Below are 25,087 nucleotides of genomic sequence, written 5' to 3'. Positions count from 1 at the left end.
CGGTTTTCAGGAGGCTCAGGAGGGTGAACCGTTCCATAATCAAAAGTTAAATCCGGATTTCTTTACAATCTGAAAACTGGTGGGCTTGTAAGCCTCACACTTATTTGCTAAGAACTAATGGGTTATCTGCTGAGGATCATTAAGCATTTGTTTGTGTCCTCTATTCCTTTTCAGTCGACATTTTCCCATCAGCTGGCTTGTAGGCTAAACAAGACGCTATTATGATCGTCACGATGGAGAAAATTTTTACTAAAAATTTTTTGATAGCATTCATATCATCTCACCAAATGGGCTGCAATCATCAAAATTTAGGCTAGCTCGTTGCAACGACTGCCTAGCGTAGCGTAGTCGGTAGATTGTCGCTAAAGCGGACCTCCAATACGAACAAAAAATGTGTGCAAGAATACAAAAAGTTGACAGATAATGCATGCTTTCGATGTTGTTTGCTAAAGCTCAATTGGATGCACATAAGTTAAGTGAATTGAGCGTGAATGCCGGAGGTTTTTTTATTTCTGTATCTATTCCACCCTTTCAACTCTTAGGTGGCGCTGCTAAGTTACCCTTTCTGCCGTTCCTCCTTTGTTTCACTGTTTGGTAAAACCGTTTGACTTTCGCTCCTGCCGCTGTGGAAGTGGACCGCAAGAGGAGCTGTAGAAATGGATGAACAAGCTAGTTGCGACGATGAGATAAACCGATAATATTGGTGTTTTGGTTGACGTGCCGTTATGTGGGTTGAGGTATGATGTAGTCGGTTCCTCAAGTGTTGTCTATTCTCCGTGAGGAAGGAAGTCGATGTCTAAGCGTGTTTGTCTTCCTTGTCATAACTACTTCAGATAGTGTGAAGGGAATGGAAATCACTGGTTTTAATCATGTTTAAAGTGCTCTGGATGGATCTAGGACTGTAGCAGGGTTTGTGTGCAAATTAAGTTTCGCATATCGTATATATATCGCATATCGTTATAACCAGACGAACTAGAAATCCAGAATTTAGCGCAGCGTAACAGCCAGCACGTGTGTATTCGAATTGGCGAATATGTACAGCATATGGAATATTAAAACAAGAGAATAATGAATAGAGCAATGAAAAGAGTATCAGTCATGTTCACCACAGTTTGCCGGTGCGATGTCACATATAAGAGAAGCTGGCCGTGATTCATGCCCTCAGATCTATTGTTTTTTTGCTGTGTCTGCCTGGGTACTGATGGCTCGTATACAAGGGTACTTTAGAACAGTCCGTCTGGCATGTAAAGATCCACTTGTGGGGGTCAAAGCCAGGTCTACCTGTAATATCGGTGTATATTTGTTCAGTCCGCGCAGGCTGTTATTATGAATGATTAGTGTGTTGCGTTGACTAACATCTTAACTGTAGACAACTGGCCTTGGAATTACATCCCACTTCAGTTATTCCGGGCACGCTGCTGTTGGGTTCTAATCACAAGCATGTCATTCTTCACAAGTATCACTCACACATTACATCTATTTACTCATGTGAGCTTTTACTCCCACAGATTGCTTGAGTTGTCACTCCATGACCACCTACATCAATCAGTTGCAATTGCACCAGATTTTTCGACACTATTTCAGGCTTTTGTGGCACAAGCTTTTAACATGTCATGGAAAACAAGGATTTACCGAGATATGCTCCAAATTATGAATAAACCGTGCTTGTGATAGTATTAGGCGTCTTCAGGCGTTAAGCAAAGAAATATGCGGGCAAAGCCATTGAAGGTTCATGATATCTGTACTGCTGACAGTTCACAAAACAGATGAAACGTTACACAGGGTCGTTTGACTTCCCAGCATTCCTTTGAGTGACAAAATCCATATTTTAGATATTAGTACACCTTTACCACCTATAAACTATCCCGAAATTTTGTATCCCAGTCTTGGCTGAAGCCAGCGACGAAAGTTAATAGATAACGCGAACTGAAGAGTAATTTCTTGAGAAAGAGTGCCATCACCTCAATTTGATGACACTGTTAATCTCGGAGATGTTAAACTCACCGTATTTGAAGTGTGATAACCAAATTACTGAAGAGTTCAAGTTTGACGAAATACTTACATCCCAGTTTGCTCAATTTTTGTGACATTCACAGATCAGGAGCGGCAACTCAAGGTAGAATCAACTTAATAATTCGCTTAAATAGTGTGGCATTTTTAAATTATCCGCCTAAAGGGACAAGGTCATCCATAAGATGTTCCAAAGCTTTACTGGTACACGAAGACATGAGACATTAATTCGGGAAATTAAGGGGGCGATACAAAGCTATTCTTCCATTAGTCTGTGTTATCAGGATCTAACAGCTGAATTTTGTGTTATAGGACTTTGCCACTCATTCCACATGACTCTCAATATTAACATTTTCGATACGAAATCAGTCAATGTAATCTTAACCTCAAAATGCCACGGAGCACAGCACCATCAGCTGTCTGTTGCTGTTCTTGCTCAGCAGGGCAACAAGCAAGTATACGGCTGATGGCTGAAATCTCCCTCAATGGTTGAACAGAAAAGTGGGCCTGGTCTTCATGAATACTGTGGATACAAAGCTTTCAGAGGGAGGTGACTGCTACGAATGGATTTAACCGGAGAAATTAACCTACGACTAAATCTACACTTTCCAACTTGGTATGAGTAAAACTCGCACAAACAATTTAGTTTACTTAGGGATTATAGCTGTTTTTAGGTGAAAATATGTTGATAAAGATCATCTCAGTGGATGGAGCACATGCACATGGTAGAATCTTCGGGGTTTTCGTGTGCAACCAGTCAGTGGGACATCCGGAAGAATTCACCGAATGGATTCCGAGCGGAATATGTTTGAGTCAAGATGTTTGGTGGTAGGTACAGAACACCTATCTGCCGCTCTATCGATCGATTACATTTTATGTGCATATTAGAGCTGGTAAGCTGGGCTCACAATTAGGCCCTACTTTCAGAATGTAGTTCTGACCTCGAAGTTTCGTTTTAATTCAAAAAGACTTGCGCATTTCTAACATTCGTACTCCATGTTGAAGGTGCCAAACTGTGCGAAATATCTGGAGTGTACATTGGGTGGCGAAAAAATCCATTTTTATGTGCGACACTTTTATATCCAACAAGCAGCGAGTCGCCACTACTGAATAATTGCGTCAGTCCCCCTAGGTCTAAAGTTTCATTGGTTTGTGTGTGAAAATTCTGACTGACAGATTAAAACTCGAGATTTCCATGTAAATCTGGAGCGGGCTTGAAACATGGATTCTGGTAATGCCGTTGAACTGCATCATTGAAGACTGTCAGTCCAACTGAGGGCAATATGGATCTCTTAGAAAAGTTCTCTCCGTGGATGGGTATGTTTGATCGAACCGACCACTGATATCGTCTTCCTGTTCGGAATCGATAGAAACATAACGTGAGGAGCATCGTTGTCTGTGTCAGTCGAACTGAGGGCAATAAGGATCTCTTAGAAAAGTTCTCTCCGTGGATGGGTATGTTTGATCGAACCGACCACTGATATCGTCTTCTTGTTCGGAATCGATAGAAACATAACATGAGGAACATCGTTGTCTGAACGCGCGCGTTAATCTTGCGATGAATTGTTATTTTTACCATTACTCTTATCATTATTATTACTGGACTGAGGGCATATCTGTCGGTCGACCATAATAAGAGGAGAACGTAACTCATGAGAACCTTTTGGACTGACTAAGAATGCTGTCAATGCTAGTTGATTACTTTTTCAATTGTTAGTGGTCCTTTTAAAAGCTGCGCTTTACTAACTATTTTTCAACAGCTGTATAGGCCACAAAATCTCAATCAGCTGAAGAAGTGTTGCACACGCATCCTGGAACACTTGCCTCGTTGTTTGTGTCAGGTGACCAATCAACAGGCCGATGATCAGCAGTTTGAGACCCGAAAACCTACCTCATTTATCACCAAGCTCAATCTGTCCACTGGACACAGTTGACTCCACCAAAGCGTTCAGAATTTTACTGCGTGATGTCAACTCTGAGTTGTTAGTTTTCAATGAGGCCATATTGGCCGCTCAATACTGACCCGGTTTATGTGCCCAAAAGACCCTGAAACAAGTTATCCGTTTGCCGTACGATTAGCCAGGCTACACTGTTTCGTTGCCTTTTATCCCTATATATGATGTAAAGTTGTTGGTTTCCAGAATTGCAGCTAAATAGATAAAAGCAAAATATCGGCGATCCAGAGCCTTTGTTTTATTGTTATATTGTTAAAATGGACAAATGAAACCCAGTGTTATATATATATATATATATATATATATATATATATATATATATATATATTTTTTGTTTTTAGGAATCTGGTGCCAAGTGTGCACTAGTGGCGTGGTAGAACTTTCACCGTTTTTAATCTACCAAACTTCAAATACTGGTAGATCGTTCCATGATGCAGAAGGCCCCCCAAGCTATCTAACTGTGCAATTCCCTTTACCTGTGTTCCATAGGCTTCTGTTGGCTACGGTTATTCAACTCTTACACGAAAAAGTACGGCAACCAGCCGAAAGCAGTTTGAAGTTAGTGCGAATTGCTGTATCACTCAACAAATGTTGCTCTGATAAATCTTTAAAATTGATTTGTCCAACCCACGTACCTTGGCATGACGTTTATCTTTGCCGTCACAGTTGGGCTGACAAGATTGCATGTGCGCGCTTTCAGCAGCATAGTCAGCTTCCTGATAATGTGGCTACAAATGACCAGAGGCAGTTGAGATACAGCCGAATGTAGCTCAACGACTTCCATATTCAGGTGATTCCTTTAATGCATAAATAGCTCAGAGAAAGTATAGTTTCACAAAACGAGTGAAACTTCCTTCCAAGAAATCGTCACTTGAGAGGCCAGTAAGTACCTGGCCACGTCATGTGGTTTCTGTGATTGGACGGAGAGTGGTGCTGTGTTCTGTCCAAGTAAGAGCCAACGACACTCCTTATCAGCAGCTCTTTACCCAGTTGTTAAATGTTCAAGCACTGACCGGATGGTCGTGGGCTCGAAAATCGAACTTTGTGAGATTCTCATGTGCTTCTCGGCTTTTCAGCATATGTAGGCTTCACTGACAGGATAAAATCTTTATTGAGAAATCAAATTGCTTTACAAAAGAGTGTTTACCACAGCGTGCGTGCAAAATATACTCATGTAAGAAAGAACGTTGCTGGAAAGCTATGGACTAGGATTATCTGATGAGCCTCAAGAGAAAAGAAACGAGTAGCTAGTTGTCTAGAGTTTCCACCAACCATCCGAACAGCGTTTCAACCAACTTATCTTCTGAAAGTTAGGACACGAAGTATGAACACTGCAGGCTACGTCCGATAGTATGCAGCCTGCCTCAGCGTTTTTTTCTGGGTGAGTTGCACTTCGCTTCATGAACCCACAAGTACGTGAAACGGAGTCCCGTCTAAAAACCACCTGAAGGCGTGATTGTGATGCTCTATCCTTGTATGGGTGCCAGCTGTGCTCACTTATTGGAAACAAACTAACATGCAGTCTCCACGCTGAAAAGGTGCGAGACGTACTATTCGTGCAATTGTAATGTCGCTCAAAAAACCCGGATCTCGCGCAAAATTGTTCACTGGAGGTATGAAGTTCGAATAGAGTTTGTTCAGAGCTTCGTTCCTGAGTGTAGCGAGTCTTCGAAGAGGGGCGTTGTGGTAAGGAAGGAACTGCACTAGCACATTTGTAGTGGCACTCTCTGTATTACAGGCTTGGGTTTACGGATCCAAAGAAAGGAGACAAAATGCAAGAAAAGTCAACCCGAGAAGGAATGAACAACTGTAGTAGATGAAACAGCCCCTCTCCTTAAAGTGATTTATTTGGGAGTAATTACTGTTAATATTTATTGGATCATCTCACCGGCTGCTCAACTTGGATGTCTATTATCTGTTCTCTTGGTTAAAGACAAGCCGCTTCGAATAACCTAATGTCTCATCCACTGAGCGGATGCATGGCGATCAGACTAGAATGAATGCAGAATAAATTCGATTCGTGACCGCGGTTTTCGACTTTTCTTCGTCTAGACTAGGTGTGAATAAGTTTTGCGGCAGGGATTCGCTGTGAGAAACTTCTATAGGTGAATAAGCTGGCTTCAGTACATTGGATTTAGCCTCCCTAATCCCCATCGATAAATGAATCGCATTCACTCACGGGCCCTAACTTTTACCATGCCCTTTCCCATCCTCATTATTTCACTGTTAATGAATGTAACCGTACATGGTTTACAGAACTAAGTGTAGTAATTTTAGTGTATTCTTATCACATTGAGGATACTACTAATGGAACCACTAATGCAACTATAGTGATGATGCTTGGTCTGGTTACAGAAAGGCTCAGAACACTACTGGTTATGATATACCATGGTTGTCAGAATAGAAGACCAGGAACCGGCATAGTATTTGCGCGACCACTACAAACGACTACAACCTGAACGCACAATGCCAAGTTCAGCCTTCCACACTCAAGTACTTCAACACAGTAACTCGCCAGAATATTAGTCGACCACGATGGTGCTGGTAACACCAAGATTCTGGCGCAGAGATTTTATGTGAGTAGAATTCCTTACTCATTGTAAACACGAGCATCTCAGTAAGAATAAGAATGAATTTGAAGATTTCAACACTTGGACCGGAACGTTTGGCGAAGTATGCACTTGACTGATTGAAGATCAAAACAAGTACCTCACACCCACGGCTGTTCTTCAATGATAACAAAGTCAAGACTTACAGGACAAGTTTCTGAATCGAATTCATTGGAATTCACGGCTGATGCTGCATTGGAACTCAATAGAATATACCTTAAGACCGATTTATTAGTAGTCGAGCAGCCTATCCAGTTAGATTTGATGTACAGGATTGTTCCTAAAGGGTCGAAAATTCAGAGATCCCGTACACGCCTAGTCAAAACCGATCACACTGTCGGTGAATGATATGATACACGAAATGCAAGCCATTAGAAATGCCAATGCAAAAAGAAAACCAAAAAGCAGGGCCTGGCATGGGTGTATGTCCCATAGTATTGTTTGCTAGATTTGCGACCAGTATCGTTCAGCAACGCAAATTCAATAGCATGCACATCAGCGTAGTCAGGCCCATCTCTAACTGGACGAACTGCAGAATTCGCAACGCAGATCTGGCGTCTGGTTGCTCATTCCGCCATACAGCAACCAAAGGAGGGGCTCCTGTAACGCCTTTGGCAGAAACCTGGCAAGCTGAAGTGCAAGTTTATCGACAAACGCTACATTAGTGACTGCGTATGCTTAGATGTGCTTGACCTGTATTGGATGGAAAATGCATAACTCAGACCAACTTGTGGACAGTCACAAGATTACCACAGCTCAGTTTAATGGAAACTGTCGCTTTTAGATAAACTCACTCAGCATTATCCACAGCTATCACCAGAAGGTTACTGGGATTGTACGATGAATTGCAAGCAGACTTTTTTTTCTCCCGAGGGCCTAGTTGGTCTGTAAATTGAATCATTCTGCACCCTCGCTAAGCTTCGTCGACTTGGCGGCTGTTGTTTGACTGATGAACTGTTCATTGTGGGTATCTATGATTGTGCTGTGCAGAAGGTCCTGTGATTTCATTCGCTTGGACACAGGACACACAGAGCTGCTTTTGTCATGCGCTGTTGCCTGCTAGGAATTCCGGGTGATCCTCTTGCCAATTGGAACGGTTACAAATACACTGTACGGATGGTTAGTGCCGATGTGCATTTCCAAACTGCAGCCAATAAAATTTGCAGAGAATCACTGACCACCAGTAAGCAGAGGCATGTTCAATCATGACAGACTCCCGGCAGTCAGTCAGGTAGCTACATGCCTTGGAGGTCTCACCATGATGAACCGGCAGTCGAGATTTTCGACTGATTAACAAGGCCTTATCTCCAATACTGTACTATATTTTCCGGCTTTGTCTTTTTTTCAAAGAAACGCACCCTCAACACCAGCTGTAGTATCGATGCGTAAGGTGACAGTGCAGATTCTGCAGGTAACAATGCTTCGACATCTATCGACCTGCCGAACATCAGGTTGGCTCTCAGTTATCTACTTTCACCTCTGTTTGCAATAGCTTCGACACTAGCGACCTGCCGAACATCAGGTTGGCTCACAGTTATCTACTTTCACCTCTGTTTGCAATACGTCTACCCAGAAGTGACCAGTGTTGAACAAGAGAAGCTGAGAATAACCGGCTGAACTTTAAAAATTGTTTAACCTCAGTAAAGACCTGCTTGTCAGCGACTTTTCCCTGACTGACACTGACTGACCTACCCAAAGCTTGATAACTTAGTGGTTGCTTGGCATCATTTTGAAATGTCGACTACCAAATGTTTCTCGAATGGCGATGATCAGAATTCTTCAAAATGATCTGAGGTAGAAGATCTGCATCACGGACCAGCAATGGAACACTTATGGCACTTTAATATCCACAGATCAAGGGAACATTGATTCTGTGTGCCCCGGTGCACTTTGCTGCTGCTAAGGTACCGACATGTTAGGCGATATGTTACAGACACATGCGACCTACGTAGTAATGTTGCAATTATGCATGTATATAAAACCGACCCACTGCAACGATCAACCAAGTACATTAACCGTCGAGTCTCAGTGCCTTGAGGTATCTGGAACTTGGTGATACAGCAGTGGAAGCGGCTTCAGTGTAATCGTACCAACATAACTGCCGAGGCTGCTTATCAAGAAAATCAGGAAAATAACCATTTCAGGATGGTTTCTTGTCTCCACAGAGCGGTTGTCTTGGAGTGTTTCTCCTCATGGGCTCAGTTCGTCTTTCCAAAGTCACGACGCCGTCAAAGACAACAAGGTCTTCTTGGAGGTTTTTTTAATTGTATCTACATCAGATAGACAATAAAAAAACCCAACTTAGCTCATGATGCAGCAGTATGTCTCCATTCGTGATATCAACTGGGAAATATGGCGCTTTGTAAGTTCTCACTAGATGTGTGCAGTGATTTGACTAATCTGAGTAAAATGGTGCCCATAAAAGCAGACCTTGAATCCGTATTTAAGCAGACTACGCCGTATCGACTAAGGGGAAACCGACCAATCTGTACATCGTGCGTAAATTGCATTGTCGGAAACTTTTCCAATTTCAATCCAATACGATTATCAAACTTGGAACTTTCACAGTTGTTCTTTTTAGTTCGCCCTGCGTAGAGCAATCTGTCTAATACTATCCTTATCGCACTTAAGATCACCCAGTCGTCTGTAGGGCCAAGATCAGACAAAAAGCTTTGCCGATAACTCATAGGTTCTCTTTATTACACCAGAAATAGGACACCCATGAGCTTCGCTTGGTTGACCGGCAATATGTTGAGCTAAAGTGGCACACGAATGGATATCAGTTCCCATCAATATTAAGGTTGTTTCAGAGTGGTTTCGTCAACAATCGGTGCATTTACCAAACCTCTCTGAAACGACGACTACCCAGTCGGTCCCGAACATTTCCCAATTGACTCTAAATATTACAGTTGCTTCACAGCAGTTCTATATTTCACATCTCAGGTTGCCAAATGCGAGATAGTCAAATGTAAATATGAAATTCCGCACGAATTCTTCTGGAGAACTTTAGCAGTTTCGCCATCGACCAACCTTCAAGTGAGCACCGTTCGGTTAACGATGCATTCGAATCTCATGTGGTTTGTTGTTAGCAAGCAACAAATCAGCAAATACTTCCAGGTCATTCCATTCAATCCAACCCACGCACATACGACATGTCATGAACTATGTGTCAGGCCGAACAAAGTCTGAAGATAAAAAGAGGTATAAATAGTCTATGATCACCTTCGAGACATGGTGACAAACTTAAAAATGCAATTTCTGTTGTTACTGCTAGGTGCCGTTTTGGTGAAAGAATGCAACGCTGAGTTGAGACGTAAGTTGATTTACTAGAAAATCCTACTTGAACGTTCTCACCAATCTTATCGCATGAGAAAGCTGTTCTGCTTATCACAAATTAACGTCCAATCCACCTGTAGTTCAATTCGGTTGTTTTTTTAAATACGTTCGCACAGGTGCACGTGTACTGCATCGCATTTCTGGTGTCAAAGGGGATCTCACTGAGAAACAAGCTTGCCTCCAAGTAAGTGCCTTTGGACTGAATTGTGTGCCATTTGAATGTCTGATCACAGGGGTTCTTACATTGTCGGCTTGAGTAACAATGTCTGTCAATAAACAGAATGCGAAAGCACTTTCTTCTCATTTTTCCGCAGCTGTCTCTCCAAGCACCAAAATTCTGGGCAAGCGGACTTTTCCTCAATTGTGAACTGAAAAATTACATCAATGGCTTGGGAGATTTTGTCCTCTATGTGGATGCAGATCAACTGAAAGCACGATATGGTAATACGGATGAGCACGGATTTTCGTGGTTGGTCACACGTAGACTCAACAACGACACCGGAGATTGTACGACGGCTTCAGGTATTGTTGCTATGTTACAACAGTACAGTCTCGAGTTTCATAAACGTCTTCGGCATTTGTAAAGAGTAAATTAATTTAGCATCACCTGCCGGAAACTCAGTGCTATTTTATCAGAACCCATCGTAAATTCTATCTTTGTCTTCTCTTTTAGACACATCTTCGCGTTCGTATTATGCGGATACACATGGCAAGTCGAAGACGAATTTTCTTTTTTTTCAACAGATTTTTTGTAATACTAAAATGATCACCTGACACACTTCAACTGCTTGTAGGAATCTGGATCACTGGACCACTTTCGCCGGAATTTTGTAAAGACGTGAGTCTTACCCTACAGATTGGACTTGTTTTTGTCAAAAATGGCAATTCCGTGAGAAACTGAGTATCTCTGTTTTTAACACCGGTTCGATTCTACACATTCTGCAACACGCTAAATTAGTTGAGCCGTTCTTCTAGGTAAATTAACCAATCGCTTATGACGAGTGGTTATTTGGCGAGGCGTCCGTCTCTTACCAAAGACGCTATCCATTATCTGTGTCATTTTGGTAGTCAGATGCACCCTACGTGATGTAAGCTGACGTTGATCTTCAAACGTCTCACCTTTTCAACCTTGAATACCAAATGATTTTAGTGTCCAAATGGCTCCTCTGATCCCGTCAAATCGGCGCCCATTTGGTTAATGCAAGACCAAATTATGGGCCAGTCTTGGCACAAAAAAACATATAGGTGTATTAGCAATGCTCCTATCGGTTCACCATTTTTTCTGGTCGGAATTTTAGAGCATTCTCACAACAAGTTTCCCCGAATTACGATTTTCGAACCGCTTTTCTATGGGAGTTATGAATTCCGTAGACTGACTATATACTATTTTCGTACACATCTCCACAGATTCAAGGACGCCGATACAACTATTTCACGGTGAAGGAGTGCGTGTTCTACTCACAACAGCCATCGAAAATCAACAAGGAACGTATTGGAACATATAAGCTGAAGCTGGACAATATTGCTGACCGGTTTAAAGTTCAGCGGATGTTGGAACAAGTGAACGGAAGGAGACCAAGATGTCGATACAACGCACTGTCCATTGCGTACTTTCATTGAAAAGATTATTCCTCGTCTTGTGGATGACTTGTCTGGACTAGCATAACTGAGTACCTTTGGAAACACATTACTAGTCTTTGTTCCAGATTTTTCCAAACCACTGAATGTGAACGAAGTCCCTAAAATTTTAACGGGTGTATTGCCTATTGAGAGAAATGGAATACAACAATTATATTTGTTTCAACTCGAAATTACATGGACAATGTGAATTGTAGTTTTTTCCAACAAATCAAGTTGCTTTGCTTACCATGAGCTTCAGTCCCGTTTCAATGTATTGAAATTCTGTCATTTTTTCGTACTGTGACTTTCTAATTGTTGTTCAAACTAAGTAATCCAACCTGACCAGATGGGTAAGGAGTTGTGAGCATTTCTAAAAGGCAACCCTAATCCAAACGAGTTCGAAGTACTTTTGGAGCTTCCAATTGTCTAAGCAAATAAAAAACAAACTGGTGACATATTCCGCTAGATCGTATCCATCTTGGTTGTATTATTGTTGAGTTGACTCAACGCAGTCGGACGCATTGGTGAATTTAGACCATGTGAATGGTACATGCTTCATTCCAGACCTCCCAATAGGAAGGCAAGATTGCCGTTTTCTAAAGATAACGTTGCTACATTAAAAGTGACCGATGATCCCTGTGATGAGATATTTGTATTTACTCCTTAAGACAAATTTAGGAGCTTACCTACCTCAAAACAGTGCAACGTAAAGCTCTAGAAACTCTACAGCAGGTATCAGTGACTCATCCATCTGGGCACTTTTATTTACTATCTTCATTGAAAAATCAGATGGCAATCGTTTTCGAGTATGATGAGCACAATTTCGGCCACAAATCTGCATGAAGGTGCGCGACATTCACCAAGAAATGCATGTACACCATCCATTCTTTTAACATCCGTGATAGTGAACTGCATTTTCTTGTGGGCTTTGAACATATGACTGACCGCCTAATTTATATGACCACTTCAATAAGTATTTGAGCAGCCTCGTTACGCTACTAGGAGGATGAGCAGTACTTTTAAGTTGCTGTTCCGAAACCTGCCCCAGCATGTTCATTGTAGGCTTCAATTGACTGTTCCAAACCAATCTATTTTGTTTCCTTATCGATCCATCGAACTGTGCTTTTTCACCTAAGATTTCATTGCAGTTATGTATAAAACCGAAACGACGCAAAGTACGATGCAGCCAAGTATATTATCATCCGTAACATCCATATGACTTTAATCCGAATGTACTGAAGTGAGCCAATGAATGCACTCACCATTTATACTTCACAAAACGTGGGGGTACGACGCAGCTAACTATATTAACACCCGTAACACCCATATAACTTTAATCCGAATCTATCGATCACTACTGAAGTGAGCCGATGAATGAACTCACCATTTATACTTCACAAAACGTGGGGGCATGGTAACACTTTTTCCGGCGAAGGATTTCTTAAATAATAGGGATTGGAGTCACGAGACACTGTGAGAGTGATGTTGCGATGACATTTTTTTTATTAGGACACTCAAACTCGATTGACCCAGGTCGGCAACGGAACTCGGCTCGCCGTTTACCGCAGTATCCATGAAAGTTTCGCACGCACATCCATGCTCAATACCGTATCAATTAGGTATACGGCTAAGAAATTAATCGACGCAAAATGGTGCGAAACTACTTACTAACAGGTCAGAAAAATTGTTTGTTGCATATAACAAACGGAATTCGTGACCTAAGGTTACAGCTTGTCCAACATGATAAGGTCCCAAAGGGTTTTTGGTGGAGTCATAAGTTAGAATAAAAGATCATCTGTTTATCCGAATCCCTGTGGAAAAGTGCAACATATTTGGTTATGCATACTAATGTCGAAACATGTGAGGTTGTTGATGAATGTGGCGCCATATGTGGCGTAGTAGGCAAGCTAAAAATTGGTTCTGTTCGGCATAAATTATATGAAGTGGAGAAAGTTCTGTTTGCTGAATTGAAGATTATTGGTTTGATTTGTATGACGCCTCTCTAGTTTTTCTTAAACATTGCTCAAACAATCGCTATGAGTAATCATATTCCTTCCATTATTTCCTGACCTTCGAACTACGTGGATACGCATATACCGATAGTCACATAAAAGGCAAATGCACACTCGCAGATCCCCGGCCATCAGCCGTAAATATCGTTGAAAGGCGAAGCCGCTAACAAACCAAATTAGTGGAGTTTCGCCTCAGTTTGCCGACCTACCGATATGAAAACGTTTTATTCGTACATTTGTTATACTCGCCTCGAGCCCACCTCTCACTCTAAATGACATGTATACAACCTATTTCCATAACAGCCGCTCGCACCCTACTAACACGAATTTGGTCTGCTTTTGGGTTTCCATCAATTTACTGCTTGCAACACCACGTGACAGATAGGTGTCACAAGGTATCCTACCAACTTCGGAAAGGATGAAGTTTAAGGTTAAGATCACAATGTAGGGACAAATTTACCTTCCTTCCAACCCGAGAGGTGAGTAAGAATCAATATGGTGACCGACGCTGAACTAAAAGGGAAAGACGTTGAAAACGTCTTCGGGAATAGTACCAGTTCTTGACTTTGCGCCTCCACACAGTCCTTAGAACTTCAAGATAAAATGCAGCCGGATGCACTTATAACGATTTCTAAGAAACTTTCTGAAGGGAAGTGGCTCCAACTCAACCGATAAAAACACGTCCTTCCATGGCTTATCACCCAGTTAAAAACGATTTAATGGAAACGATTAGGTCATTTATCACGTCGTCAGCCGAGGAAAGCAGAAAAAGTCGTTATAATCCGATGTAAATGTTTATCTCACTAGTTTGGATGGTGTTGGACAAAAGCATTATACCGAGCTGCAGTGTTAGCCAAAATAGGCAAAAGGGAAGGCATTATACGTACAACCAGGTTTTCCGCCGTTGAACAGCTCCAGCAAACGATGTACTTCAACTCGGCCTGCTTTTTTATCCAATATCAACTCGTATGTGGCAAGCAACTCCTTGCTGATTTGTGAAGGTTGTTCGTGGAGAAATAAGCAGCCTTTGACGGTGAAGTAGAGAAAGCGACGTTCAAAAACCTATTAAAATTTTCGAAGATAAAATGCGTTGGTTAGTAAAGAAAGATTCACAAGTGTCTCCGAATACATTAGTATGGGGTCAACACTCTTTGAGTTTATTCTTACCTACCCACTACGAGCTATGGCCCGAGGATCTGAGTAAACCTTACCACGGATGCGAAGAAAATTCCTCACTAGATAAGTGCCAGATTGCAGTGCACGCTGGTTTTAACGTCTTTGAGGAAAACTCTCCCCACCTTGTTGATAAATGCACACACTTCTCAGAAAGGTAGCTCTTCCTAAAGCAGACAAATTTTCGTAAAAATTATTAAAGTAACCCAACTACCAGGGACGATAAACCTGGAAAAATCACTTGGGGGCTATGTGATTGAGCTCACACGCACAACGATGAACGCAAGCCTCATGGTCACCTTGGTTTACAGTAATAACTAGTACTGAAAGTCAGTTGGGAGGCCAAAATAATCCAACCAGTTGGTTTTCGCACACTGTGGTTCGTGTCCAAGCAAACCCTGATGGCATCAACAGCAAAGACTCAACAATAAAAATATTTTCAACAAAGATTTGTATAAATTTGAAACAAATGCCCATCACCCTAGTCGCAAATGTGAATGAATTGAATGTATGCGTACAATCGTGGCTATTCATTTTTTTAGCGAATGTAAACGACGTTTGTTTGGAGCTTTCGAGAAAATTTGTAATTTCGCTCCATCAAGCCAGCTATTTGTTTCACACACTTCTCATAAGGTGACTGAAGACGCATCGACAACCCATAACCTGTTTTGCGCTTCTTGTTGCTCATAGGGTATCCCTAATCTCCAAGTTGTTGTCAGCCGAAATTGAGACTTAAATGAATCTCAACAGAATTTTTCGATTGTGATTGCTTCACAAAGCATCATCTTGTTTCGTTTTGGACGATATTTGAGAAATCAGGACACGCTGCTTGTTGATTTAATGGAATTCAGCTGATTCACCAATTGAAGCCAAATTATGGGCAAATAAGTGTTGTCCACGGATAAATTAGCTTGGTTAGATAAAGGTTTTTTGCACTCCGAGGTCAAAACAGACGATATCATTTTTCGTATAAAATCCACATGGGTTAACAGTAGCCATATGAAACCCCGTAACTACGCTCCACGATCCCGATCAACAGTCACGCTGATGGTTTCAGACTGAGAGTGATAAGGTGGTAAATTCTTAGGACAAATATAAAATATTATTGGACTATTAGTTCCCCGAGAACAAATAGCAAACCGTTAAATCACCTCCGGAAAGATCCCCTTAACTAATTACTAGTTTACCGGAAAGACCACTTTAGGACGCTCCTCTGAAGTCAATGGATTCTATGAATTAGTATTGCCGGTCGAAAAGAAATTACAGAACGAGTCACTCTTATCCGACTGCTTTGGGTTTTCAACTGTATCACGCGTAGGGCAGTGAGAGGAATGCTCGCTTTTTTTCTGGGGAAAGCCAGGTGATAGAGAATGGAATGGCTATGCACTGGAATAAAGTATTATTTCAATGAGTACACCAAAACACAGCACCGAATGAACACGGAACAACAAATGTCTATTAAAACGGACTCACCTGCGAACAAAATTCGTATGCATACGGTCCGGTTATTCTGATACCTATAAAAGCGGTGGTTTCCACTGATTAGTTAATTGATGTTTCCAATACACAGCAGACAAAATTTGATCAAATACGAAACAACCTTACCATTGATATTCGCATCGTATTCTCTTGATGATAGATCTAAAAATGAGAAAAAAGAAATCGAGGAATTCATTTTTTCACAATGCACAAACGATTTTATTAAGTTATCATCCGAAATTTTACTTTCCCAGATTACTCTAGGCTTTTATTTGGCACGCTATCCCAAGAGGTTTTTTACAGGAACACCAAACAGCCCTGCCAGATAGTGACGGAAACTGAGGCACGTCGAGTCTATCAGTCAAACATTTGGACGACCTTATTAGTTGCTCTGCTCCATCAGCCGTAGACGAACACCGTCGATTTTGAAAAAGTTTAAAGCCAGAATACTGGAAAAGCGGTCGGCATAGCCAGAGATTCTTGCAAACGCCACGAAGAGATAGGTCAACAGACTTGCGAAAGACCACTATAAAGAAAAGACATTGAGGATACCCGACGAAATATGAAACACAATTTGGTTCACATAAAATTAAAATTGCTTGGTATTATTGTGCAATTTACTATTACATTTTGTCCCTTTATCTTTGCTCTCTTCCCAAACAGCTTAGTTTCTCGTAGTTTTCCGGGCTATTTCAGGAATCACCTGTGAAGATGCATTATTCGACGGAATACACAAACGCGCCAGTCTGATGAACCACGGCTGGACGATGATCAGTGGCAAAATCAAACAAAAGATCGATAAAGAACAGGCAGTGTAAGGTCTTTCGGGCAACTTCTGGGAATGCTTCGCGCTCAAAACTCCTTCATACAAATTGTAAAACCACATGGGCCGGCACTGCATTGCACAGGTTCACTAACTTGCCTATGAAATTTCGACAAACTGAAAAATGCACGTGAACTTGGGAGGTCATCATACCTACTCACCGGAGGGAGATAGGCGTTGTCCCTAGGCACATAAAAAACCAGGTTCAGACTGTGTTCTCTCAACGGAAATAGACATCCATCATTATAGTACAGTAAATTATTCACATTGTAGCTCGATTTGGACAGTTCAACGCATCATCGGTAAAATTAAACTTATTATGCGGTACCTGTTGCTGTTGTGCAAACGCCCGTGTCGTTGTTGAGCGCGCGCGTCGTTAACCAGGAAAATGCGTTCTCATCTGCATCACCATACTGGGCACGCAGTTTGGCCACATTCACATAAAGCACAAAATCGGCGATTCCATTGACAAAATTCTTTAGCTCACATTCCTGAAGGAGTCCATTCGCCCAATGTGGAGGAGCCTCGGATACCAGCTAAAAATTAACGTGGTAGTGCGTTCGTACAGGTAAATGAAGACCGAGTAAACAGCACGCTGAATTTGAACATAACCATATAGGAACACATTAGAAAGGTCAGAAAATTTCTTATCTCTATTTACATGGTTGGTCAATCAGAAAAAGGGTAAATGTTGAATCGATTAGTGATTTTGTTGAGCAGGATATATATTAAGGAATATCACTAGTGCCGCAAAAAAGATTCTCATAGCAATTGTGATGTTGTACAGAGCGCGAAATGACCTAGCTCTACATTTGTTTGCATTAAGATGTTTAAGTTACCTCCTAACGGAGGCGCTTCCGATAGGTTTGCGGCCTAATCGCTCAGATTCATATGTTCTTTGCATACGTCAGTTGATAATCGGGCGCACAGTCGGAGTGGGGAAAACATGTGTTTCTACAAAATCCATTGCGTTCGACTTTAAAAAATGTCATGGATGCTAGAGAAGAAGATGCGAAAAGTTTCACAGCAAAAACCCAATGTTGCTGGATGCCTAAACACATGAGGACGAATTGCCCTATGGTTGTGTTAATTGATTTAATACATTTTTGGAACTAAGTTTCATGAAAAAAAAGATCTGAAAGGATCCGTAGCTGGCAAACATTCCTGTCCAAATAAATATGGAGTGCTGCTGAGGTTAGCACTTCCGGTGGTTTCCCTGATAACACTTCCATAGCGCAACCCTATTCACAGATTGATGATGGTGAAGAAAAAGTTGCAAACAAAATTTCGAGTTAAACATAAGAATCTCAGTTAGGTCAAGGTGACTTCCAGAGCCTCCGCCTGTTAGCTTGTGCGAAAAGCAGTGAGGTAATTGTGCGGACTAAGACATGATTTGATCTATTCCACAGAGGTGAATGGCAAAGACCACTGAAACCTGGATATCCCAACAGGGCAGCCGGAGTCGTGTGGTCAAGGTCTTCTCTAGTTTCCATTCTTTGGTCCTAATAAGCAATCTTCAAATGCATATAAGTCAGATTCACTCGAGAAGGCGATTGCCAACAAAGAAGCGGTGTTTCTGGTGATAATTGGATCAACTTCTCATTTTAGTTCCATTCATATCAGCTAGTGCTTCTTCAGACCACTGGAAAACGTTACAAAAGTGCATTTCAAAGTGCGTACTGTTCAGGTCAGAGCGTCTAAAATAAGCTAGAACAATTTTTCCAGGGTAATTGCTCTATCACGAGTAAGCAGCCAACGTTGAAAGACACCTACTCTGAGACAAGCTTGTGTCGGAGTGAGATCATATTTGACTCCAGGGAACCGATGCAACACGCGGGCACCTGAAAGAACGTGAAAAAGTGACAAGTGTTTGATATCGACAGTATATGATTCAAAACAGTGATTTCGAAATTTATATACCCTCTGCGTTAGGTTCATTATGCTAACTTGACTACATCCAAATTACGGATAGTAACAGTAATTTATTGATCCAGAGTAGCAGTGATGCTACGAAACAGTTTGTTGGAATCATTAACTTACGCCTTAGTTCCACAATCTCTGCTCCTGCTGTAAGAATGGCTCCAATAAAAATCAAGAGAAGTTGCATCATGAAGTTCATAAGAATTCTTGAAAGCTTCTCATGGCTTATATGGAAGCCGTAAAGCTTCGCTACCAGTCTCTGATGGTTGGTTAGCTTTTGCGGAGTCAGGGGTTTATCGTACTGCGTTTCAAGTGAAATAGCTATGTCCAACTGGAATGTCGTGGGTGTTAGAAAGATTCACAGACATTGAGATATAAGTACAAGCAAATCTCTTCGTACGGTAAGTCTTACAGACGAAAGAACACTTTCAGACAGGTCTACCGCTGCTATATCACGGGTGTTTATGTAAAGAAACAAATAGCCACGATCACTTGTTGAGGTTATAGGAAGATATCAAGTACTGTAAGATGTTGGAAGTTGTGAAAATCAAGAAAGTTCAATCTCAGTAGCTTTGTTCATATCGACTTCGAAAGTGTGCGCAAAATTTCCACGTCTAAACAGGCGCACGTGTTCACGCTGAGCGATGTGATTTGTATGCCTGACCCATCAAACGACAACCCGGTAGGTACCCTGTTTACGACGATCGACTGACCCGCCTGTCAGGAATCATCATTAAGGTAGCGCCACAGACGCTTGAAACCCGTTGGACAATTTTTAATGTTTGTTATAGGGGTGGGGGGTCGAGAAATCTATCGTTCAAATGAGTCTTGGTTACTACGGTTGCTTAAACGCAAAAAGTCTTGTTCGAATGTGTTAGGATAACCACAGTATTTTACCACCCATACAAACTTATGCAAGAACAATCCTCAGATTTTGTTCGGAAACTAATACTACCACGTTTCTTAGCTGAGCAGTGCTGAACTACTGCTTTGTAACGTTTGGTTCCATTCAGCACCAATGTGTCACTGATGAAACACAACTTGTTTTAGAACAACCTCAGAGAACGTCACTTCATTCAGATTCCACTTGCGATTTAGATGTTTCGCTGTGCTCTGTTCGCTCACTAGACCGACTAAATGAGGCTGAGCTCTTGCTTACACACAAAAAGTGGACAGCCACATTCTTCGAGTTCCACTTGCACAGTCTTGGGTATCAAACGAGCACCTGTGGTGCTCCCATTAGTTTATTGATAACTTTATGCTTGTTTCTGAAAAAAAATGGAACTCATGTAGAGCCACACCGCTTCAGTAGCAATCTGTACCAGTCTTCGCCGTTATTTCGTACATGAATGTTGGTCCCGTACGACCTAATCAGAACTATTTCGACACAGTTAACATCAAATCAAATAACTCAACATCCAACGCCGGGTGAGTCTCTTGTCATTTGAAACTGGCTCACAGTCACCGAAACTATTTTGCTCTTGACGAACGTCATTCACCATGTAGTATTCTGTTATGTGTTTGAAATGAAGAAATTTACTGATCTGCTAACCAATACGACTTCGTCTTCAGTATACGGAGCGCTTGAGCTTCGTCATTGACGAGTTGATACAGCTCATTTCTGGCTGTACTTGATATGACAGTTTCTATCGATGTTGTCACCGGTGCTTTTGTATGCTTCGTTGAAGATTATGGACATTTTTTATTTGAGGTGAAGCCTTTCGCAATCAATTAACTGTCATAGATTCATGTGTTTAGGGTCTCCTTCGTGCAGATATGCACAATAGTAAGTAACGTATTCTGACACGTTTTTGTCCCAATTTACGTGAAAACAAGGCCTACCATAGCCTCCCCACTTGCTGAGACGAATTACAAAGAAACAACCTGCGTCAGGTGATGCTCTAACACTTGGTGAAGATAAGGAATGATAAGATAAGAAATGAGAAGTCTCTGTTTAGGTTTTTTCACAACTACAATAAAATGTTGCACGGAAGGTATTTTACACAAACGGCTTACAACGACAAAGTGACCTCCTGTTTTGCTAGCGAACTAATGACCCCATGATATTAATGTTGCACGAAGGTATTTTACACAAACGGCTTACAACGACAAAGTGACCTCCTGTTTTGCTAGCGAACTAATGACCCCATGATATTGGGATTCTTTCTGTCAGTAACGGCGGAAGCACTGCAATGCCTGATTGGGCGTCAGACGACAGTGTTCTAAAGGCCGTGACAGTCACAAAGTGGTAGTGCACTCTAAACGCTGCTGATTTAATCTGTCCAGCTCAGCTAACTCATGGCATCGTCAAACAAAACATCTATTCAAACTTATTAATTTAAATCGCAATTCATTGTGTGAAAATTTCATGGTCAACGAGAGTACTATCTGCGGCTTCGCAGCCATTCAGTTAGGCCGTGAATAATCGTCTGTTGTTGGTTTGAACCCAGTTTTGTTTCTCACGCGGCCATTCGCGATCTACTTAATTCCAATCTTGCACTTTGTGGCAATTTCACTCCGCTCATGTTGATATAAACAGAGGGAGATCCCTCCCCCAAAGTGTCATTTACTAGCCTGTACTTGACACAAAAATCAGAGGTGGCCAGCCCTCGTTCTTGGTTTCAGGAATCCCTGAAATATCTGGATAAATTTCTCAGTCCATGTCCTGTTCACAACTGTTACTATTATGCGTTTGGGTTAATTTCTTTGGCTTGTTAAATCCTCATACTTATCCTTAGTGTGTCAACATATTCTATTTTGTCCTACGTCACCTAAAACACTGTCCCCACAGACGGTTTCCCGAGTTTGCTTTCCTTTCTATAATATGATGCGTGACACTTCTTCGCTAATCATCTCGGAACATTCGGCTCATCCTGAGTTGTTTACAAATCCTCAAGACACCATATCACTCGTAGTCGGATGAATAAGTGGACTTAGTTTTCTGAAAACCAAGTTGAATCGGCTAAACAAATTATGAGGTTCGTCTCAATTAAGCGTAGAATGCATATGCTTCCATTCCACGAGAATATTTCTCTCCCGTAGATTACGCGGCCATTTTGTAGCCCTGGGGCTCCGGGACCAAAGTGAGGCTAAACCTCGAAGTGCAAAAATCCGTATGTCCGGTGTTTATTGCCAGCCTCGTCGGTAGTAGCTGAACACAACTATTCGGTCATAAGTGGTCGGTTAGTAAGCTGACCAGCTGATATTCTAAAGGCCGATCTTCCTTAAATCACGGAATCCACACCTCCAGTGATGACACATGAGATGAAATTCTCGCTCGTCTTGCGAAATTATTCTTCCTCCAAGCAACTTATAAAATGTTCATGGTGTGTGGAGTTTTATGTCGAGGGTTCATCCTTTGAACAAAGCCTATGCAAGTCGAATGGCCTAGGAGCTGTGCGCAGTTACCCTATTTTTACTGAAACTAAAATGTACTCTGTTGGTGACCACATTCTTCTCCACTTTCACTGCTGAAAGCCGCACGTGGCTCGAAAGATTAATTGTTGAATGACTATTACCCTATTTTTACTGAAACTGAAATGTACTCTGTTGGTGACCATATTCTCCTCCAATATGAGTTAGTTTCACTGCTGAAAGCCGCAGGTGGCTCGAAAGATTAATTGTTGAATGACTAGTCCGGATGTTGCAGGTTCAAATGCGCAAGACTAGTTGTTCGCAGGAAGCTTGAAAAAACTGCACACTGCCTTCTGATTGTTTGACACTGTCTAAATTGACGTACAAAACAAAACCCAGATTGAACCTGTTTGTATTCTCCTAATGACGCAACCAAAATGACCATAAGTCTGAGGTATCCCTTCTTCAGAGGCTTCTGAATGTACATCCAAATATCTAATCGCTACATGTGCAGTCTTCTTGGTGAAAAAGTAGAAACGGTCACCAAATGGAAAGCAATACCATACGCGCTTTTTCACGCTCGAAACACACTAAGTAGATTTGCAAGGATTCAACCGCCTGGTGTTGAGCTTGAACGTGCACAATTAAGCCCAGTGCAAAGAAGCCGCATGCATTACCTGTACGCGTTGTGCATAGAAATTCAAGCGGACTGACCAATAAGACCTTGAAGCTGTCATTCATTGAAAAAGTCAAGGATGGAGTATTTTCTGTGACGTTCGTACAGAAGGTTGAAGCGGTTCTGATTTCTCAGTCAATGGAATCCACAGAAAGTGCCTGTGGGGGCGTCAAACCTTACGAGTACAGTAAAAGTGCTTGACATGAGAATGAACAAATATGTCTTGACCAAATTTATTTGTTTTTTTGTTGAGTATGCACTTCCTCCAAGATTTCAATGCCAAATTGTTTTTTTTCATTGCGTTCAGTGAATGGTCCTCGGAAAAGTTGGTAGCTGCGAAAGACGTTTTAATCGCTCTGGCTGAATCTTGCGCCACCCCCATACATGATTTCTACTAAGTGCTGTCGAAAAAATAATTTGTCACCAGGTAAGAGACTTATTACAACCACTTGAAGATGTTTTCCACTAACACACGTAGTTGACCACGCAACACCTGATGGACAGTGCAATAGTAAGCAATGAGTTTTGTGAACAAGGAATTGGTTGACTCCATCCTATTCCTATTCCTAACTCAACCTAATAAAGTACCAGAAACTAAAGTATTTCTGGAATGGGCACAAACGGTGTTCATTAGAACCCTGAATTATTACTCCCCTGTGTCGCAGCTGTCCTCATATTCTGCTCCATTCCTCCCCCTTTCCGGGAAAGTCTATTTTATTCTTCGCCGAATGTCTTATATATCCCAAACTTGACTACCTCCAGCTGATATTGATTTTCTTGTGCGGACGAACCACTTGCTTTCATTTGAAAAGCTCGCCGGTCCGAGAATAGTGGCTTGTAAAATGGAGAATAATAACTATCTTATAATATCTATGTGGTCGCTATTCACTTTCTGGGGAAAAAGGAGGTAAATCGATCATCCAGGTTATACTGCGGATACTTGAATAAGATGACTTATAAGAGCCAGTCGGATAGACTGCGCATCAGGATTCGGGTAAGGAGAGAGTCTCTTCTCTCGAAAGAAGTACGTTCTGGCCTGCAGCCACACAAACGTGAATGGATGCATCATATTTGGGTCCAGTTGGCGATCGGTAATATAGCTCGAAATGACCAGCAGACAAAATCATCCTGAGGGCGTTGTTCAATACTGATGATTTCGGTAATCAGCAGTTTGGCTGTATAGTCGGTAGTTTGCTGACTTCTTAGGTAGTCTTATGAGTATCGATCCATCTACGTTTTTAGTCCTTGACAGATCCGAAACCTTACACCTAAGCACTGTAACATGGACGAAGCAAGCGATAATAACACGACGCCGTTGATCTGTGTTTTCAAAGGCCCCGTCAGTCAACTTTAGGTTTGCTATATACTGACCAAACGCTGATCATTTGTGAAAGTTTTACGTAAATACTACCTTGTTGGAGCTATCGCTTCACGAAAATGCCGGCAGACTTGCGAACGACGAAACTGTTCTTTTTTGAATTTTTTTAGAAACAGCAATGATGCCATCGTGGTTCGATCCGTTACCAAAATTCTTTCTGGACCGGACCATGTCCAACTTCTCCGAGTTTCTGCGCTTTTACAAAAAAACTGCCTTTGCTCCAAAGTCTAGCCCACACAGAATGTGGCCCAAGTACACTTTTCAAGGGAAACTAATTACCAGAAAGTTTGACTGGTCAAACGAATAGCCTGCTACTTCTGAAAACAAGCTCAGATAGACCGATAAAGAGTCATTGAAGCCACACTGGTGTAAACCTTCTAGTTAGCCTACACTAATGTTTGATGTGACATAGATCTGGAGTAATAGACAGTACAGCTTGACGTCTAAGCACATAAAATGACTATTTGCCTGCCGCTAAGTAAAATTTTGACGCCAGTTATTTAAACGACCATGTTGAATCGTACTGCTCGGGCAGGACAGTTAACCACATACATTCGATTTGTTGATATTCTTCCAGAATTGTTTGTTGGAACAGCTTCTCATATTTTGTGTAAATGCCAGGTTTCTCAGAGCCGTTCATGTCTTCTCTTTGTAAAGAGAGAGCTGCGATCGAGAAAGCTTAGTGGTTAGAGCACAAATTTACTGACCGGAAGGTCTGTGGTTTGAACCCGACCTCTGCCTC

General features: G+C 41.7%; 1 protein-coding gene across 1 annotated transcript; it reads right to left on the bottom strand.

The window, feature by feature from the left end:
• Positions 1 to 531: 531 nt before the first annotated feature.
• On the bottom strand, positions 532 to 24,985 carry T265_07369 (hypothetical protein; the record flags this gene model as incomplete). The annotated part of the gene is made up of 6 exons (XM_009172868.1): positions 532 to 648; positions 4,601 to 4,693; positions 16,321 to 16,356; positions 17,365 to 17,553; positions 18,791 to 18,858; positions 24,898 to 24,985. The coding sequence occupies 6 exons, from the start codon at positions 24,983 to 24,985 to the stop codon at positions 532 to 534; spliced, it is 591 nt and encodes a 196-aa protein (XP_009171132.1).
• Positions 24,986 to 25,087: the final 102 nt, after the last annotated feature.

This window comes from Opisthorchis viverrini, assembly GCF_000715545.1.
Source record: "Opisthorchis viverrini unplaced genomic scaffold opera_v5_169, whole genome shotgun sequence".
NCBI lineage: Eukaryota > Metazoa > Platyhelminthes > Trematoda > Opisthorchiida > Opisthorchiidae > Opisthorchis > Opisthorchis viverrini.
The sequence above is the reverse complement of the archived record's forward strand: the minus strand, read 5'-3'. Positions and strand labels throughout refer to the sequence as shown.